This window comes from Strix aluco, chromosome 19 (genome assembly GCF_031877795.1).
Source record: "Strix aluco isolate bStrAlu1 chromosome 19, bStrAlu1.hap1, whole genome shotgun sequence".
Lineage (NCBI taxonomy): Eukaryota > Metazoa > Chordata > Aves > Strigiformes > Strigidae > Strix > Strix aluco.
This window is the reverse complement of record NC_133949.1, coordinates 12,400,235-12,420,946: the sequence shown is the minus strand read 5'-3', so window position 1 is coordinate 12,420,946 and position 20,712 is coordinate 12,400,235. Positions and strand designations below refer to the sequence as shown.

Below are 20,712 nucleotides of genomic sequence, written 5' to 3'. Positions count from 1 at the left end.
AGGGATTTGTTTCTTTTTATAAACCCCTAAGACTCACATTTAAAAACAACATGTAAAGTCAAATCCCATCACAACAGAAAATTGACACAAATTTTAATATTTATATATTTTAAATCAAAACACAATTAAATATAGTATGTTTTAAGTACATGAATACTTGGGCATGAGAGAAATAAGAGGTGGTACATAGTACCAAAAACCTATACACAGCCTTTTTTGCTTTTTTATAGACAATACAGTGTGTCTCTATACAATTGAATATTGCAACAGAATAACACTTGCTAGTCAATCAAGAAATTCTGAACATTGGAGATGATTCGAGTTCTTCGCAAAGTTTGAGGAAAAAAGCAATCATAAAACAAAAAACCCAAAATAGAAGTGTTGTATACTAAAAATGCAGCGATAACATAACAGTGAGACACTGAGTACTTCTGATACCCTGCAAAACCAATTGACCGGGAAAAAAAAAAAGATAGAGGTGCTGTGTAACACAGTGGCTTTTTTACTTAAACTAAAGGTTTTGCAAGTTGTAAGTGTTGACAATGTCAGGGAGAAGGCCAGAGGTCGTTAAAAATTTTCTTTGTAAACCAAACATCTGGAATTAGATACTATGTTGGCTGGAGGACAAGCAGCTATGGAGAATGGCAGCAATTACTTTTTTGCTTGCTCGTGGGATGGAGAGAAAAGAAAATGGAGCAGTCTACAGGGTACAATCTCCTCAAACCGTGGGCTGCGCTGGGAGCCGTGGCTCGGGAGCAGAGGATTGCACAAGTGCAAGACTGGCTTTCGAGTCTGCTCTGCGTTAGAGGCAGGGGATTTGTGTCTGCAGGTGTACAAGCTCGACAAGGAAGAGTTACACTGTCCAGACTTCGCTCCTGATCGTTCTACGCTGCCTTCAAAGTTAATGTAGTTATGAAGTAAAATACATTTATCTTACAGTTGAATACGCATCTATTTCAAGTAAGGAAAAATAAAACTTAGAACTTTTTAGGTCATTCACTGCCAATGAATTCACCGTTTCAGGTTCACTTCTCCAATGGCCAATGCTGGGGACACACCCCATGGCCTTTCCCATTATGTGTTTAAAAATTACAAGTAGTAGAACTAGAAACTACAGCAAAACCTTCCCCTCTGTTGTGGCTTGTGTCCCATTCCAGATATTTTGCTTAAGTCTTTTTGAGACAGGGTCAAGTATTTGTGAAGTTGATCACAGTTTCTCAGTGACACATTTGTAAGCTGCGTCTTCATCTCTTTAAAACCATCATTATTGTGAATGCCACATACAACAGGAAAAAGTGTTTCTTCACGCTCTACAGTGGAGGTACAGGATTGCTTCTTTTTAATTCTTCCTTATAAACGAGGGAGATTTCAGCGGTTGGAGTAACAGTGCTTTGTTTTTTATTGGCTGTGTTAAAGAATCCACCAAAAGGGAAAAGTCACTCATTCTCGAAGCGGAAAACCAGATTTCCTGTTCTGGCACTTCTAAAATCATAGCTGGAAAAGGAAAAACAGGGTTAGAGTTCATTTTACCCTAAAACTTACAAGGCAATCGCAATAGAAAGACATTTCATGTTTAAAAGTGTTGAAGCCAGGTATGTTTATGCGTGTGGGAGAGAAAAAACCCACAACTAATCCCACAACACACTCAACCTTCTGATTACTGTAACCATCCTTGCCTAATTGAATCCAGAGCATCTGCAGCCACTTGATATTTCTAAATACTGTGCTGAGTGACCTTTTCATCTAGACAGACTGGAATTATATCATTTGTAGCCAAGCTATGAAGTGGAATCATTATACAAGTCATTTAAATGTAACTGCTCTACTAAAAAGAAAACAGCCACGTGGTGAAACTATGGATCCATCCGTTTGGGTCTGATAACTGGGCTTTGGCACATGTTTACCTTCAATAATTAAAACCAGCGTAAGTTCATTTTAAAAAAAAGTCAGATGCGTGACAGCCAGAAGTACCAGATATTAACTTTGTAAATTGTTGTTATCATTTCACAAAAATCTTACTGCTGCATCAGAACTGGTTTTTTTAAACAGAGAAGATGTGGATTTGTACAATGACAAAGTCACTGAACAACAATATACAACACTGAACCACCTGCCTACGGACAGGGCTACCACGTCTTCTTTAGAGTGTTAGACACAGCACTGCATACATTAGTGCAGCCAACAAGACAACTTTCCCCCTGCTGAGTTTTACTGACACTTTAGGCAAAAATACCAGTATTCATTAACACGAAACAGCAAGTGTGAATTCAAATGAGGAATTACGGTATTGACCCTGCAACACAACTCACCCTTTTAACTAACAAGGCAGTTTGCAAAGACTCGAAATGAACAAAGACGATTTTAGAGCTTGCACAGGAGAACCATTACAGATGTCTGTTAAGAAATTCCTACATCATACGTAGGCTGAAACACTTCCAACCTTTGTTTCTTCATATCATGCCACGCCAGTTTGAACATTTACCAGTGTGGGTTTCAGATGCACTAGGAAGGCAAGCGAGAGCTCTGCTCCACCCACAGTCTGGCTTAAATCAGATAAAGACAGGCAGCCTTTCCACCCCCTCACCTTCGTAACCTTCTCCGAAGGCTGTTCACATTGCGCCTGCTGCATAACGTCATTGACTATCATCTTTGCTATCCTCCAAGCCATCTCTTCTTGAGCCTGCCGTAGAAAAAACATCCCAAAAATAGATAGCTTCAAGTTCTTAAAATAAAAATACAGTCCTCTCAGCATAATTCACACCCTCAACCCTGGAGATGCAGATAACCTTCACACCTCTGTGACTTGTAGTAAATGTATCCTCCCTTGATGGAAATGCACCTGGCTTCCAAGTACAGCATTAACTTCAATTATCGTGAGTATTTATACCTTGATGCTATTTTCAAGAGAGTTAGTGAAGTTTTTAGGCTTATCTGCAGGGGACTTATCCAAGCCCCTCTCTGAGGGGGAAAAACGCAACCTGTAACCCATATACAGTGGTCACTTCACAGTAAAACACAAAGAGCAACAGCATCTACATTCCTAATTGTAGATATATAACACCATAATAAGAAAAACCTTGACTGCAAGCACACAGTTAACCATTATATTAGTTAAACCAGCAAGCACTGGCAAAAATCAAACCAGTTTCACACATGCATGCAATCAAATTATATTTAGCACACAGAGTCTAACAGTTCTTGTTGGTGCATCAGAAAGATACTCAGAGAAACAGCCAGGATTAAGAACTTCAATACTTCATTTCCCTAATGTACCCTGTAAAGTAAGTCTCAAGGACAACATAAAAGAGGACACACCTCATCTGTGTTTCCTTGAACCCATTTCTTCATTGCTTGTGAAAACATGGACCCTAATTGAGATAAAAAAACAGCAAGCAAGGTATATTAGCAAACTCTGTGGCACACCTCTGTAAAAGCTAATTCCTTCCATACTTCTGAAGGGTTTGCACTGCTGGTGTTAGAGAACACAGAAAAGCAGCATGAAAGACAGGGGATTATGTGGAGCCATGGTTCATTAGACACTGCGCCCAAACCATTCCTCTCTACCAGAGCTGAAAAACAGCATTAACAGCAGATCCCAAACTGGGTGCGAAGCATGTGGAGAGCTGAAGTTCTTTTTCATCTCAAGACCAAATCTTTGAGGGTTTGATCATCAGCTCAGCTGCTAGCAGCTTTCATCCCTGCCAGGTTCCATCGACAGCTCCAACTCCCACAGGCTGCTCATACTCCCAGAGTCCAGCTGGACCAGAAAAAGCAGAATTTGGATAGGAAATTGGGCTAGAGGTGGGTTTTGCCTCAGTACAGGGCGATCCCCTAAGCAACTCTATTTGGGTTAAAATAGATCTGGAAAAAGTCAAGAATCTTGCTTATCTTGACTGCAGTAAGGAAGAGAGCAGTTCTGCAGATGTTTACAGAAATGGAAAGAGGAAAACAAACCTTTTGATTTTTTGACATCAGGCTCTGGTTCAGATTCTCTGATAAACTGTCCCAGGTCACTGACTCGTCCAAACGTCATCTTCCTGAAGAGAGGAAAAGAACCACGCAGGTTACCAAAAGAACTTTGGCATTATGGAAAGCTGCCAGTCAGGAAAACAAGAAAGCCACCACAATGAAGACTCTAGTGTCAGAAGACTGACATTTTACCAATTACCACCTCTTCTACCCAAAACTGATACACTGGGAAAAATCTCCCGCTCTTCTCACATATCTGAATTCGAAGTGCATCTTAGAAATTCTTCTAGAAACTAGAAGCAGGCAAATGCTTCAATGACTCAATCAGGTAACATCAACAGGCAGTGCTAGCAAGTGCTCTGCACTATGGTAAAAACATGTCATTAGGGAGAAAACAGTTTACAGTACCCAAAAGGACAGAAGACTGGCATACAATAGAAGAGCAAGGTAGCCATAGAAACAAAGAATTTCTGTATGAGACCCACAGAGCAGAAGAGCTTTAACAAAGAGCAACTTAAGAAACAGAAGAACACCTGTGCAATCTGCTAAAGAAATTAAGCATAAGCCCTTCTCTACCATAGGGGTAGGGAGAAATCAGAGTTCCACATTACAATATCAAAGGCGCCTGAGATTTTTTTTTTTCCTGTTCCAACCCCAAATAAGAACTACTTAGCTGTATTTTGGAGTCAAAGAATAATAACAGCTAAGAGAAAAAAACAACTGAAAGTATTTTTCTGGCTGCCATTCTTGTCAGAGAAATATGACATTGGTGTTAAATCACATTATTGAAATAAATTTACTTTCAAATATTGAGACATGCACTAAGATTGCAAGATCTTGCATTTATGTGTACTCTCCACACAGGAGGACACAGCAAAAATAAAACAGAGGCGAAACACGTAACTAGAAAGAATTAGATACACTGAACGAACCTTACCCTGCATATGTTCGTTGATATAAAGATTCTGGATCCAGACTTGCAGCATCTACAATTATTGCTTCATCAAAATTTTTCAGGATTTTAACATTAGCCTTTTTGACATTGGACTACAAATAAAAATTCTAAGTATTAGTGCCCAATGCAGACAACTAATAGCTTCTTATCAAAACTGCAATTTTAGTGCTTTTACACTTAGATAAACCTCCATCAAGTCTCTAAGTAAGCATAAAAGAATTAGAGAGCATCTACACAGCAATGAATTCCTAACGCAGTGTGACATTGTTTTTAAACAGAGGATGACAAAGTTATATGAACAGAGCCAAAGACACAATATACAGGTCAGCATACATACGTGTAAGGACTGCTGTCTAAGCATCAGCAGCTGAACAGATCTGTCTGTGCAGGCAAACTATTTGTGAGTACCTAACACTGAACTACCTCAAAAGCTGCAGCAGCTTCACTCATTCCTCTCACGGACTTGCTAAGCAATTCCCAGACACCCTGCGCTTCCCCCATACACAGAGAACAAACATTTATCTTTTGGCCTGGAGTATTTATGTAAGATTATGAAAAAAGCCAAGGAAACATTAGAACCACAGCAGGGAGAGCACAAATGCACAGCAATCTATTAGCACCTTAACACAGAACAGAAACATTTATGGCAGCTGCTTTGCAAACTCCTTTCCTGCTGCTCCGTGTAAGTGCTGATCTTTATGCAAAAATATGCAGAGACCCAGAGATTCTCCTGTTCAGATAAGTAGGAATACACACCACAAAATGCAGCATTTCATTTCCTAAATTGTCCATGCAAGCCAATTACCAGCAGTTTCTCCTGCTCAGACTATCAAGTAGCAGGATATTTCAAGAACACAGATTTTATTTCCCACTTTGGAACTAGGGGGGAATATTATCTCCTTGCAAACTAGGAGGTTTAAAAACATTACAAGCACGTAGTACAGCTTCCAAGTTGCTTGAAACACAGTACATCAATAATGTTGGTGTAGATACTGGATTTAAAACCCATGGTGGCACTGCAGCATTCAATAAAAGCAATTCAGCAGAAGCAGTTCTCACTTAGCTTTTCTGCTCTCAGCTGGGCTTGCAGTTTGCAAGCTGACCTGGTTACAGATAAGCTAGAATCTGCTTATCCTCACTTCTTTCACATCTGAATTAAGCAAAGCTAGAACTTTTGGAACAGACAACTCTTGGTTAAAAACACATCTCTGACATTACTGGGATGGTTTCAGAGTGTAAGGAGCTCCACTGCCCGTTTCTGAGGCTAGGCCCACAGAACACAGCTCTCAACTCAGCACCACAAAAGGCAATAAAAAAGAAAGATGCTGGCCCACAACCAGGGCACCATGCAAAGCAAACACACAGCAGACACTTCTCAGTGGCTCTGGAAGGGTAACAGAGCCGAAGGAGCCCCGTTACACTCTTGTTTCTACACAGTATGGCAAAGAAGCAGCCACATAGTTCTAATCACTCTTAATGAATTATTAGAATGCCTTACTCAGCAATGGACCTTTTTCATGCCCAGCTTTACATCAAACTATACACATGCAAACAAGATTCAGGTATCACCCCCCAGCTCAGAGCATCTTGGGGGTAATACAGTAGTGTCAGAGCTCTCTTTTGGAAAGGTCAGGAGTGTGGCCATTTTCTATCAGACCAGCACGACTAGCTAGCTTGAGAACCATAGTAGGGAAAAGTCTGCGGAGACAAACTGGCGACCACCTGGTCAGCTATTAATTGTCATTGCTCTGTGTTTGAGCAGGTAGAGGCCTTAAACCGTACAACCGAGTGGACTCGTCAGCACAGAAGATCTGGCACTTTAATATAAATATGCAAGCTTTGCGTGCTCAGTTCTATTTAAATTCTATAGCATATTCACAAGTGCCAATTTTTGCCTAAAGTTGTAACTATGGTATTGAACAAAAAAATGTTATTTCTAATAAAAAGCATTCTTAAATGTTTGGCACTATGAAACAGTCTCCAGTGAATATTAACAGCTTAATAAAAATGTAACTTTGATGAAAAGGGCTAGAAGCAGTACAAGTTTTGAGCACAACAAATACGATGGATACCCCTCCATGCCAATACTGTTTGAACTTAGGAGCAGGTACATTAAACACGTCCTAATATAACACAGGCTTTAATGTTAAAGTGGAATGGGAAGCTTCAAATTACAAGATGTTTCCTTACAACATACGAACTTTGATATCGATACAGAAAAGCGACTGCAGCGTTTCCTGTAACAGAATCAAACCACAAAACTCGTACCTGGGAGGCAGAGCCATCCGGGCCCCCTATAGAATCGCTATCGGGCGAGCTACCAGGGCCATGAATACTCAGTGCAATATTCCCTCCTGGAAATTCATCTCCTCGTACTGAATGGATGAGATCATTCAAGTATTTGTAGTAAAGGTTGCTGGACAAGAAACCAGGTAAAAAAACCTGAGAGACAGAAGAAGGAGTCCTCTTTAATCAAGGCTGGTCTGCACAATTACTGTAGATTGTTCGCAGAACAGAAGGGACACACAAACATCTCAGTCCTTGTGTATATGGTACACAAGTGTCCACACATGGAATTATTCCAGATTAGTGACTGCATTGCTTTAGATTTGAATCCTACTGCAAAATGAACAAAAATAACTGTGTATTAACCAAATCCTCCAGTAACTGGAACTGAAATTCAGATTTTTTTTCCTCCCCCTACTAAAGCCTGATGACCCAATAGGCTTACAGTTATTTTGCTATGCTGTTCAAAAAATCACCTGCAGCTCCAGAATCAAGTCACTGATCTCTATGTATCCCAGAGTTACACTGCTAGCCACATCACTGGTACTAGGCTTGCAAACAACTGCTACTAGCAGGAAGGAAGATTTTCTAAAGGTATATAATAAGCTGTTGATAGCAATTCACATGGGAAGAAATTTGTTACTTCTATTAAAATGCAATAATCACCCAAGACAAACATTTCACAGAGAATTAACAGCCTGTAGTATCTTTTCAACTCAGGCTGGGGAAAATAATCCAGCAAGTTTTAGTAAAGCTGTTCTATTATCCAGGTAAACAGAAGTCAGTACAAGAACAGGACAAATCAGAGATGCTGCAGGGAACACTTGACACACTGCACAATCTCCACATGGTCTTTACTAACGGCCAAAACCATTCTGAAGCAGGTATCTCACCGTCTCCATGGTCGTCCATGCCTGCCGTAAGGGAGTAGTGAAACAGTTAGGGAGGGGACCACCTTCCCTGCAGATGTTGGATTCAATCTCTAACCTCACCGAGTCATCAAACCCCAGAGGATGCGTGGCTTGAAGGGAGAAGTACCTGCAGCACCGGACAGGGGAAGAAGACAACACAAAAGGATTTGCAAAACTTTGCAGGTGGTTAGTACCTGTCCTTTCTACCAAAGACCATTAACCACACTGCAGCCACCAGACAGTGCTGGCTTCAAAAATATACATACAACTGATCCTCCCTATCTACAGGGGAAGAAAATATCCAATTCACAGAAACATTTTTGATAAAGTCTTGCCCTGAAAATACAGATAAAAGAAACAGAGCATCACGTGACTACTGATGAGCAGAGTCTTACACAGCTTTGTAGCAGGAAAGCAGGAAACACCCAGAACTCTGAAGCAGCATTTGCTCTACTCACTGCATCATTGAAAACTGAGTTTCTGGATGGAGTGGAGGGATGACTGATGAAAGTCAGAGTGAAATGTTTTCTTCCTCTCCAATTATTATTTCCTACTAGGGTAATAAGTCAACGAGCTTATGGCAATGAGTCTCACACTTAAGCTTAAGAACAAACTTTCTCTGGAAGCAGTTTTGATGTCTGCCTTCCAGTTGCTTTATCACTAAGGTGAAGCACAAAATAAAGGAAAAAAGTGACACTACTGAGAGTGAAAGTATGGTATTAAAGGGGATCAGGCCTCTTCCTTAAAAAAACCCAAAATATTTTGAAATACTAAGAGCAAGCACTATTTGGCTTTTACTATGAGTGAAAACAGCTCCTACAGCCTACATTAAATGGGTAATAGTATCTGAACCTTAAGGTTTTTCCTACAGTGATGCATCTGCTATTAGGTTTAAATCCTTTACATTTTCATATGGCAACCAACTGGCTTTGATATTTCATGACCAAACATTAACTCAAGCAATCAACTCCTGAAAGGGTGAATTCTGTTTAAGAATGGAGTCCTCATAAGGATTTTTTCCTTATGTATAAATAAAAATGTTTAAAGTTCTTGTGTGCATATATATCGACGGCCACTTAATAAAATGCATTTCAGCGTTAACAGTGCAAGACTGCAGTTATGGTTGGAAAAGTTCCTTTTGCACGGTGCAACACAAAGCTACAAGCACAAAATTAGAGCTTCAGAAACAAATAATTGCTGAACTCCCTCACTTGTCATATAAAATCATGGCATCATTCTGTGCTTCTTGCCCATCATACTGGCCTTTTTTGGCAGCAAGTTGAGACTGGAAGTTATCTGCTGCCAACCAGAACTGCAATACATTAACTGCATCTTCCTTCTCCATGTACTGAAAGGGAAATTAAAAAAAGAGGAGAAATTAAAGAAGTTTTAGCAAAAAACTTTTAAATAAGCATAGACAAACCTGATCCTTCCCATTTAAAACAAGAAACATAGTCCATATATTAATGATGCAAAACTGTCACCAGGGCATATGAATATTCTAAATTTTCAGATACAGTGCTGCAGGCAGATTTAGTTTGGGTTTTTTTTTTTCAAAAAAAAAAAAAAAAAGAAAAAACTTGTGGCATTTCTTTTTTGTACTGATTTTCACATTTAGTTCCCAAACAACTACTTACTTGTATTATACTAAAGACAGAGGAAACACTACTTTCATGCTATGCCTAGCTTACACTGAACTCAGCATCCTGTCTCAGCTTCCCAGCTCGTTGTTTCAAACTACACTGGCTTGTCAGACTATCAGAACAAGTATTTTACCACTAACAGATGATTCCCTAAAGGTATAGGACCCAGCAACTGTAAAATCATACATTTAACCTACCACATTCCAATCTGGTACCCTCTCTATGTAAAGCTAGTGAATTCTTTGTTATCTGTAAGAATGCTTAAGGCATTCAAAGTCACTGCTTCATTTGGGAAGATTAAGATGACTATATCAAAGCTTCTACGAAGCAAAGAGACACTTAGAAGTACTCACTAACTGGAGAAGATATACATGAATACTCACGTTACAATACGGTGTACAGGTTTTAACATCTGAAACGGTTCTACACATGGGCAGGAAACTATTTAATGCATTTTCTCCCAGAAAAAGATACACCTTATTTTTTATTATATTTAGGGTGTCTTTATTGGAGCCATCAGGGGATGAATAGTTTTCTCAGCTTCATAGAAAGGAATAAAAAAAAGCAAACCCAAACCCTAGGACTCACCTCAGAGAAATAGAACAGGGCTGATTCACAGAAAAGTATGTCAGCCAGATAGACAGTCCCACTAGTCAGCACCTCAATCTGATATTTACAGAAATGATGACTTCGCAAAAATTCACTAAAGTGCCTGCACAAAGACAGAATAACAATTAGTTATTAAGGGTCAACAGCGTTCAAGGTACCCTATGAACCAATTAGTTCTTACCCCAAAAGTCTTATACTGTGAGTCAGGTAAAAGCAAAACAAGCCAGAAACAGTGCAGGTACAAATGACACAAGACAGACAGAGAATGCAATAATAGCATGCACATAAAACTTTAGCAAGTGATCACAAGAATGGATTTGAAAGAAGAGATCTGAGCAGTTTCAAATATAGAAGACTGCACAAAAAAGTGATTATACAGTTATGCCTCCATAAGCATTTTTAACAGAAGCACCTTTTGCAAAAGGACAATAGACACAAGAAGCCAAACCGTTCAATCAACTTACTCTTGTTCCATTGCATTAAACACTATTGACTGTGCTGTAACAAAACAGTTGGGATCCACTTGTCCATCTTCCCCACAAATCTTTGCTGCAAAGAAAGACCAGGTTATTTTTAACATCATCACTCACGTCTTTCAGCTCAATCAGCCAAATGCACTAGTTAGTGAAAAACTGCAGTTCGAATCCACCAGACTCATCTGGTTCTGATTGTGCAAAAAGAGCTTTTAAAGTCCTGTAGATAGCTGAATTATAATATTATGGCTAAAATATGTGACTAAGACTCAAATCTGAATTCCTTCCATAACCACCAGGACTTCTTTCACTAATTTAAGCAATGTCTCTCTAAGTTCTGCTAGGGATATTGCACCTTTCAGTAGGAAAGGTCAGATCCACCGATACCTGTAATGCGATCTACTATCCTTTTACAACCAAATTTAAAATTCATGAAAATAAAAAGAAATATGAGTGTGTGTGGTATTCAAGATACATTTTTGCAGGGAAGGAGGGAACTCTGAAATGAGTAGGCAGTATACTTTCTTACCAACTATGTCATTTCTCATTGCTTCTGTAATAGGTATTGGTTTAGCAGCATCTGGAGAAATATATTTGGTAAAAGTACTAACTGCATCCCGTTCTATACCTACAAGGAAGAAATACAGAATCAAACTCTGAAGTCCTTGGCATAGGTCTAAAATGAGGAGTGAACAACAAACATCTGCTCTTCAGAAAAGCAAGTATCTAATTATTAGCAACACATTTCCTTCCCATGAAGCTTTCAGTCCACTGTTCGACGCTTCGCTACTGACAAGCTACAGTGACTGTGTTACCTCTGGCCAGGTCCCAGTAAGCCCAGCACGGACTGACTGGTGAGATGGAATAAAGCAACACAGCTCTGAATTCCCTTCCACCAGATGAGACACCACCCTCTTCCTCAGCTGCACACCTTAGTCCCAGAAGTAACACCTTTCTGACAAGAACTGCAGTGAAGTTCCCAATTTCTAGCTCTTATCATAGGGAATATAAACCACTTGCATTATAAAGGAATTAAAAGAAAAAAATAAACTTTAAATGGGATGCCTCAGAACAAGATGTATGCTTTACATGTTATCTTTCAAGAGTTGGGACACTGCTTTGGAAGAGGGAAAACCAGTACACTCCAGACTTTCCAGATTTCTCAAAAACTACCTAGTACTTACAAATTCTTTAGATGTCAGAAAGTCAGAGGTGCTTTTCATGACTAAAGTATCACTGTGCTTGTTTACGCTACTTTGGGGCTGAGGTTATGTATTGTGGAGCTACCTGATAAACAACTACATGAGAAAGACAAACAGCAAGAGAAAGGGATGCACACAAGGAAACAGTTGGGCCAACAAAAGGAACCAATATGCAGAAAGGAGTGTTTCCTTTTTGTCCGTAGACTTGCACAAATGAGGGAGGACTGAGGAGATGCAAGTAGAGAAACAGGTTACTGTGCGTGTAGCTTACTACCAAAAGCAAATATTTTAATTTCATCCTTACTTCCAGTAGCCTCTGGAGAGGTGGAATCCAAATGAGAACAAATCGGTTACAAGGGGAGGAACTCTATCAAATAAATCCAAGAACAAAAACAGTACATTCCACACAAAAATCTCTAGAAGTCTGTAGTAACCATTACTTATGTCATTTTACATGATACAGGATATTTACCTTCTGTGTAAAGTTAATTACCAACTCTCAGCCCCATCATCCAAATTTTCTGCAGTTCTTTTAAGTTGGGATGGGTGGGGGAAGAACGGGGCATTGCAATGTTCATCTTCATTTCTTAAGCTTACACATGTAAGAACAGAAGTAACCTAAGCTTATTAGAGTACGTAATGATTTTGAAGTCTCTTCAGCAGAATATTTATTTTTAAACAACCAAACAATACATAACTCAAACTGACCATTAGCTTATACAGCAAGTTAACATTACTGATACACAAAATTATTTTCTTCCTTGTAACATCACATCATACTTACTAAGAACACACAAGAACTGAGGCAGCTCACCACACAAAGCAAGCAGCAGCTCGTGCGTTCCCATCTCCCCACCTTTTTAAAGAAAGGGAAGACACGGCACTTACTTTTCATGAGTTTTCCTGACAAGTCTTTTAGTGCAGAGGAGGGGCTGTTTCTATTTGATACTGTAAGCTTGGAAGATTCTTGCTGATCAGCTGGAACAGAATGGGTCCCTGTCTCAGATTTTCTTAGACAAAGAACACTGGCATTGTCACTCTCCTGACCCGAGAGCATGTGGTTCTGGCTGTTGCTAGTTCTGTCATTCTTGTCCGAAGCCACTGGCTTGGTCCTGAGCAGACGGACTGTGCTAGAATCCTCCAGTCTCTCCTCAAGCAATCCAGCTGGAGAAGACGACACAATTTCCTGCTGTTTCGAGGGTGACACTGGCTCTGCCAACGAACTCTGCTTAACTGTGTTCAGGCTATGTGCTCTTATACGGGACCATGTTGTGGAGTGGAAGCTTTCAGCCTCTAACCAAAACTTAACCAAGTGTTCCATTCTGCGTAGTTCCATAAACTGGATAAAATAAGGGAGGGCTACATTGTCCTGCAGAACTTGTTCAAGGGTCTTTGAAAGGCTTGATTTGGTCTCTTGAGCCTGGTAATTCAGACACGATCTGCCTAAAGAAAAATATTCAGGGAATGACTACAGACATAGGTATTTGATACAAAAATGTCCTGCAATGCAACTGGCGAAGAGACAATTCCAACGTAATGGTGGTACACAAAGTAAAGGAACCTCTTAAACAAACATGCTGTCCCCATTCAAAACCCTTCTAGGGTAACACAGATGCTATTGTAACAGCAGTCAAATTTTTAAATTACCTAATCTACTTGCCTGAAAACCAAAGGATGGTGAGCATACCAGTAATATACACAGAATAAAAAGAAAAGTTGACATTACAGAGCTGATGAAGCCTTACCTAAGTCTCCAAAATGAGCAGCTTCCATGTGACTTGGCTGCTTCTTAAGGGCAGCTGTCCGACTGCTAGAAAAAGAGTCCATGTTGGCAGAGATGGCATTAATTGCCACATGGCTTGGTCCTGCAGCCTCCAGCAAGGCATGATTTCTAGTGCTTCTTTGAGGGGAATGTACTGGTATTGGAGCTGGAACCAAGACAGGAATAATTAAAAGACAAGGATCCCAAGATCTCTTCTAAGCAGCAGCCAATGCTAAGCACCCCAAGATACGCCAGCGTCAATCTTATTAAAAACATCATTGTACCATTGTGTGTCATGTTTGATCAAGGATCTGATAAGAGTAAAGACCACAGAAGTAAACAAGTTTGATTATACCAAGAATAAACTCACTTCCAATAGATCAGTGGTACCCACCCACCTATATTTTCCTTATTCAATAGCTAAAAGACATCAAGTCTAATTTTACATATGAAATATTATTCCTGAGTCTTCCTGCTTCCTTGATAACCGCTATCGTGACAGGTTAATACTTTGTCAATAATTTAGTTTAGTTGCAATGTTCTTGCCAATCCATTTCCATACCTTTCTGAAGGTTAAAATGTGTTACAAAATTCTGAACTACAAAGCTGAGTTTTAACAGGAGCATTTTTCAAAAATATTTTCTTTGCCTCTGCTTGGTTTTCAGAGAAAAAAGCCACAAGGAAATATCTCTGATGAAACCCAGGTTATAAGCCTTAACCTCCTCTAGCTGTTCTAGAACATGGCTGGCTATTTGAGCCCAAAGAGAACAAAGAAGAACTTCCTTACACAAAACTATGCCATTGAAAAAGCATGAACTGACTGTTAATTGACAACAAAGCTAAAAAAACAAAACATGCTCACAGCAGTTTCAAAAGCTCTCAGGAAATAGCATTTGATTAGGATGTCATGCAAGGACATCTTACACCTCTGACTCAAAAATAATGCGAGTCAAATGACATGTTATCTCAGCACACTACTTCCTAAAGATGTGTTTCATCAAGGTGTCAAGCAACTTGGTTTTGATGACTTCCATGCTGCATAACTTTATTTTTATTCACGAGTTTATGACACATGATGACAGAAGTTGACAATTTCACACTTGCATGTCATGGTAACAGACACCTTAGGAGTAATGGTATAGGAGCATTAAAATGTTTAAGTTATTGCGAAGTGTTTCTCCAGTTGCAGTGTCTGGTACCAAGACACCGCTTGCCACCTCTTACAAAGCTTCTGGTATTTAATATCAGCAATAGTGGAGAAAACACATTTTTTCTGAGGCCAATGGATGGCAGCCAGTTGCTTGGCTGATGACAGTAACTGGGGAAAACTTGGTGGAGGCTACTTGAGTAGAACCAGAGCCACACTCCTCGTTAACGGTTTACACTTTTGTGAATTAGATTCAAATTTAGTATTAAAAACATTCAAGGAAAAATTGTTCTACATTATCAAAGGATCAAACTCCTGTTCCAAAACCTCCAGATAGCATCACACTGCTAACCTAACATCATACAGATGATGGAGTAGCTGCTTGCCACATTGGAAAGATGCTCTCTGTTTGCAGCAGCTCACAATGTGTAATATCACAAATCGAAAATTTATTTTTATTTACAGGGTCACCATACCGTAGCCTTTTCCTGGTAAACTCTTTCAGCTAGTCATCAGAAATTGTAGTTGCACTGAAATCACAGCATGTGCTATTAAATGGATGCAACTTACTGCTTCCTATATTTGATTTGAAAGACAGACCACCAAGGTGAAAAAAGCCTTTAATTTTCTCTTGATATCCAGATAACACATTAACAAGTACAGAAACAGGATTTTGTCTGAGGATATAAAAGTAACAGATCAGATTCACACAGATTACCTCATCTCCTTTTAGTATCGCAATAAAAACTGACACAATAAATTATGTTGTTTTCCCACAGTTTATAAACTTCCTTCCCATCAAGATTTTTTCCCCCCTCCTAACAGATTTAGCAGCAAGATCTCTGTATCACGTGGAGCAGCATTAGAACAGCTATTCATTCTGACCAAGATTTAGATCTTCAATCTCACAATCCACATCGGTCAAAGTTAAATCACACTGGCAGCCTCTTTTGCAAATTAGACACAGTTAAGCTGCATTTTCAAAACTGCAAAGTACAATACATATAATCAAGAAACTTCAGAAGAAATTTATGGCAGATAAGGAATAACCACTATTTGCAAGGTGACCGAATTGCGTGATCACTTTGAATTAAAGCTCATATCTGACATAATTTAATAACCTTCTGTACTCACAGATTCTGCAAGATGACTAGGAAAGATTAGTTACTATAAATAATCAGAAACAGAAGTTTTGGGGTTGTTTTGGTTTTAATGCATAGGTCACATCTGTGCTCAGTTGTGAAGACATTATCCCATTGGTTAAAGTAAAAATAGTAGGTGATATTAGATATCTGAATTTATAGACAAAATAAATATCGATCTTACTTCTAATTGCTTTCACATCTGTGGTCTTTTCTTGTTCTTTGCCTTTCACTGTAAAATACAAAGGAAAACGTTAACACTATTTTGGGTGACTAATGGCATTTATCAGAGAACGGACATAAAATTCCCAACTTCAGAAAGTATCAGAAGCAGATGTAAACTATCATTTTGTTAAACCCCATCTCTCATTTAAATCTGCGCATCTAGTAATGAACAGAGGCTTTCAAAGCTTGTGTCAGTTTATTTTCAAAAACAGAACCTTATCATCCGTGAATTAAGTTTAATGAAATACAGTATGTTAAAATTAACATTGAGAAAGATGCTTTCTGTCTATATGATGACAGCAAGGCTACATTCAAGGTTACTTTAATAAATAGCATTAACTGGAAAGAATAGATGTGTTTTAGGTGTAGGGCACTGGCAGATGCTCTCTATGAACTAGAAATCACAGTCTAAAAACAACATCTCCGTCTTATTACAGGAAGAGCAGTGCAACACACACACAGCCAAAGAGATGTACATGGAACCAGCTCCACAAAGCCAGAGCCAGCCCATGACTCCTCAGTCATGATGGATACCACAGAAACGTTCTGGAAACACACCGCTAACAGTTAATGCTCTCACAAAAAATATTGCTTAACTATCATCAAACTTATGGCAACTGATGGGAAGATAATAGTAAAAAAAAGTTGTGATGGAAAAGCAATTAAAAAAATATTTTTAAAGGATGTAAATGAGGAGATCCCTTTGAAACAAAAATAAACAGAAGGAGTACATAAACAGGATGGCAGGAGAAACAAATTACGTGGTGATACAGAAGAACATGATCTACTAGTGAAACCTTCTCTGGCTGCTCCAGGCTGGGATTATTACTACAAATAGGTCATCTCTGAACACCGACTGGGGAGTCCTTCCAAACGGAACCACAAATCATAACTCAGCACAATCAAACACTTACATCACAAAACACAAACAGATTACAAAAAAAAAACCCCAACCTTTCCTACTCTGACCTAAGTATTTTAAATATTTTAAAGGGAAGCTTTAATCTCTGGTTACATAATTGTCCTGCACGGTGGCGGCTGCAGCACTTCCGTGCTGCCAGCCTTCGCTGCGAGAAGCATCAACGTTGCAGGGCTGAGAATTGGCAACTCAGCATTTAAGATTTAAGCTAGCAGCTAGCACATTCCCTCTCTGATAGAGGTTTAAGCCTCTGTTAAAAGAGCTTTTAAGACTGAACTCTTGCAGCCATATGCAGCTGTGAACAGTGAGAATAACCAGCTTTTACATAACTGAGGGTGTGCTGATGTGCAGGAGAAAAATCACTGAAAAGAAATCTGCATGTCTGAAGTGACACTGAGGTACAATGGGGACAAAGCAACCTCTGTAAAGTATTACGATTGCTTTATCTTTCCAAAATTATTCCAATAGTTGATTTATCAAACCAATTCCTAACTATCTGCAATGATTCCCGAGTGTCAACAGAGAGTCCTCAATAAGCCTATTTTCAGTTTAAATATATCTGTTCCTTCTTAACAACTGCTCAGTTCCTCTCTAATTACCTACTCATTACTGGTAATACAAACTCCTGGTTCATGTTCCCAACCTCTTTATACACTGGCTTCTTTTGTACCCATCAGCTTCAAGCAGAACAAAATGCAGTAGTTAACAGCAAAGAACAAAAGAAAACTCCTATATGTGACAAAACCAAATTTTAGAGAGTGAAGTTTCACTACAGGAATTTACTTTCAATTTCCTCAAAAAACCGGATGTCACTTGGTGTCTGCGTGAAGCCAGAGAGATAACTGCGGTACGTGGTGACCAAGGACTAGGAGTCTGTGAGAGCTGCCAGGAGCAAGTCCCATTCACAAAGCAGTAACGCAAACCGACACAAGCCGGCCATGTGACATTTTAATTCACATCTTGAAATACAGAAGAATGAACAAACCTAAACTGTCCACGCATGTATGTGTACAAAAAACAATATAAAACTTCAGAGGCAGCCAACTGGACTGTGTACGTTATTTCCAAGATATCCCTAGTGAATGAGCATGCAGTCTGGCTGTTTCAGTGATAACAATGTCATAATCTGCCCTCAAGCACTCAGCTGCTGGTTCAACTGTTACAATTTAATTTCTCAATCTATTATCCACCTTCAGTCTTCTAGACCTTTATTTTAAGGCCCATGCTAAAAAAAAAATTTCACTATCGTTTCTAATTTTTCTACATGTTAGTAGTTTTATAATCTATGAATTAATTTTTTTTAATTGTTTTAATTCTTACCCAATGTGATATCCTCCTAACAATACCTCAACCCAAGAACACTGAAGCTTTTATATTGTTTTGGACTGCATGTATCTAGTCCATAGAGTTTTATCATAAGCCTTAATTTGTTGCTTTTCTCCCAGCTGCAGTTTAAGATCTTCTCTAAAAGCCAGTATCTGAAGTGAAGATTATACAAAACAATATTATGTACAACCCAGATGAAAGCTTACTTCTCTCCTCTCCTTAACAGCATGAGCATGTCTCTTGGGCATTTAGTTCTGACTCTGCTTCTCTGACCAAAGAACCTTTAATCAAAGTAACACAGATACTCAATTAGACATTTCTTTATTTTCTCCCTGAGAAAGTTTTTGCCAAAGCTTACATTGTGCCTATGATTATGCATCAGGATGGAACATTAGCTCCACAATTCCCTTCATCAGCAAAGCAGCAGAAGCTGGTTTTGAGCAGTTTCTAAGCAGCACGAAAGTTTTATTCTGCAGCTCAACGTTAGTATGTAAACACCCCAAAAGGGATTATGGCACTTGCAAAACCTTCAGCGGGTTTCAAGAATCTTCAGAACAGAAGTTTAAACTCATTTCTTCCAGGATTATTGCACTAACCTCCACCAAAAAAAAAAAGAACTTTTCAATGCTGCTACTCTGCCTAAGCAAGCTTATAACAGGAAGTCAGCGAACAGCAAAAAACATCATCTCAGATAATGTGTTCTTTCCTCCTAATTTACAGTCTTGCCTCCCAAGATGTACATTTTGGGCTTTAGTAACTGAGAGATGCTTTAGGAGAGCGTTGTAGCAGCCACTGCTGAAAGAGCAATGGTCGTATTGCTTGAACTACAGCATTAGGAGATAACAGAACTACTTTCCCAAGAGGCCCTTCCTAAAAGGTGCCACTTTCAACAAAAACCACTCAAACCACATACCGTGCAGATTGAAAGTGCACTACACCGCATTTCATCACAAGCTGTAGCACAAGTGCCTTCAAAATGTTTCGCTCTCAAAAAGCATTTAAACTACATCCATTTGTGCTATAGGAATATTATAAATATTTCAGGAGTCCTAAATTTCAAATCCTTGCTTGTGCTCCATAACATCAACAGATTACAAAATAAATTGTCAATGACTCTTTTGGCTTTTATGAAGAACTCAGTACAACGAGGTCCTTTTTTCAGTTTGGGTTTTTAGCTACTGCTGTAACATATGTAGCCTATTATATTTTTACAAAACCATGTATATTGGCATTGTGAAAAAAATATTCTGTCAACAGGTAAAAAGGCTTAAAAATTGCAAAAGGTACGAGACATTTTATAGCAGTCCACCTAACTGCACAAGTCACCTTTTTCAGCGCTGCTAAGCTACGTTCCCCCCGCACACAAGGGTGGAAACCCCCAGAGCCGCCGCGGGAAGGACGGAGGCTGCAGCCCGGCGCTCCACACCGCCCGCGGCTGGGGCTGCCCGAGTCACTGCGAGAGCCCCGCTGGCAGCCGCCACCCCGCGGTCCCGCAGCAGCGATCCCCGCACAGCCCCGGCCCGCCCCGACCTCTTCCCCGAACCCCGAGGGAAGAAAAGGGCCCCGCCGCCGGGAGGTGCCGGGACTGACCATCGTTTGCGGGGAGCCCGCTCCTCAGGGGCCGAGCTTCCTCTCGGGGCCCGGTCGCCGTCCCCGGAGGGGCAGGGCCGGGGCCCAGCAGCCGTGCGGGGGACGAGGCAGGCAGCCGCCCCTCAGCCCCGGGCCTCCCGCCCGCCGCCCCCCTACCTTTCCGCCTGAAGAAGGACATGGTGCCGGGGAGGGGGCGAGGCGGCCGCTGGGGAGGGGGGAAGAAGGGGAGGGAGGGGGCAAGGGCAGCGAGCTGGGCTCCCTATGAATGAGACTCCTTCCTCCGCCCGCCGCCTCCTCTCCCTCCGCCTCTTCCTCCCGCGGAGGCGCCAGCGGCCGCCATGTTGTCAACAACCGCCCCGCTCCCTCTTCCGGGCAGCCGGCGGCCCGCCAAGCATGACGGGATGCGGCCGCGGCCCCCGCCTCACTCAAGATGGCCGCCCAGGCGTCGGGCAGACCAGCCAATCCGCGAGTTGGGGCGGCCATCTTAGATAAGGGCAAGAAGCTCACGGGGGTCCACGGGCGGAGGGGGGAGGTGGCCATCTTTGATCAGGGC

General features: G+C 40.4%; 1 protein-coding gene across 6 annotated transcripts; it reads right to left on the bottom strand.

The window, feature by feature from the left end:
- Positions 1–76: 76 nt before the first annotated feature.
- AKAP10 (A-kinase anchoring protein 10) lies at positions 77–20,523 on the bottom strand. 6 transcript variants are annotated; one of them, XM_074844770.1, is made up of 16 exons: positions 20,316–20,523; positions 18,776–18,850; positions 16,284–16,331; positions 13,794–13,976; positions 12,937–13,491; positions 11,376–11,474; positions 10,838–10,922; positions 10,353–10,476; positions 9,333–9,469; positions 8,104–8,248; positions 7,193–7,366; positions 4,907–5,016; positions 3,955–4,037; positions 3,316–3,368; positions 2,585–2,680; positions 77–1,494 (listed from the first exon to the last, which is right to left on the bottom strand). In XM_074844770.1, coding segments are annotated over exons 2-16 (1,899 nt in total). In that variant the 5' UTR covers positions 18,777–18,850; positions 20,316–20,523; the 3' UTR covers positions 77–1,488. The 6 variants fall into 6 exon arrangements, 4 of the variants coding, with proteins under 4 accessions (XP_074700871.1, XP_074700870.1, XP_074700867.1 ...); XM_074844769.1 differs by lacking the exon at positions 20,316–20,523 and adding an exon at positions 20,160–20,233; XM_074844766.1 differs by lacking the exon at positions 18,776–18,850 and having other exon boundaries at positions 20,160–20,523.
- Between the last annotated feature and the right edge of the window lie 189 nt (positions 20,524–20,712).

What these genes read in the sequence shown, in the direction of transcription:
- AKAP10 (XM_074844766.1), bottom strand. Translation starts at nt 20,337, where the DNA reads ATGTCCTTCTTCAGGCGGAAAGGTAGGGGGGCGGCGGGCGGGAGGCCC. An exon ending in AATGAGAAATGACATAGTTG is followed by an intron (nt 10,923 to 11,375) that starts GTAAGAAAGTAT and finishes CTTTCTTTGCAG; the next exon opens with CAAAGATTTGTGGGGAAGAT. An exon ending in CCCTGTTCTATTTCTCTGAG is followed by an intron (nt 9,470 to 10,352) that starts GTGAGTCCTAGG and finishes TTTCCCTTTCAG; the next exon opens with TACATGGAGAAGGAAGATGC.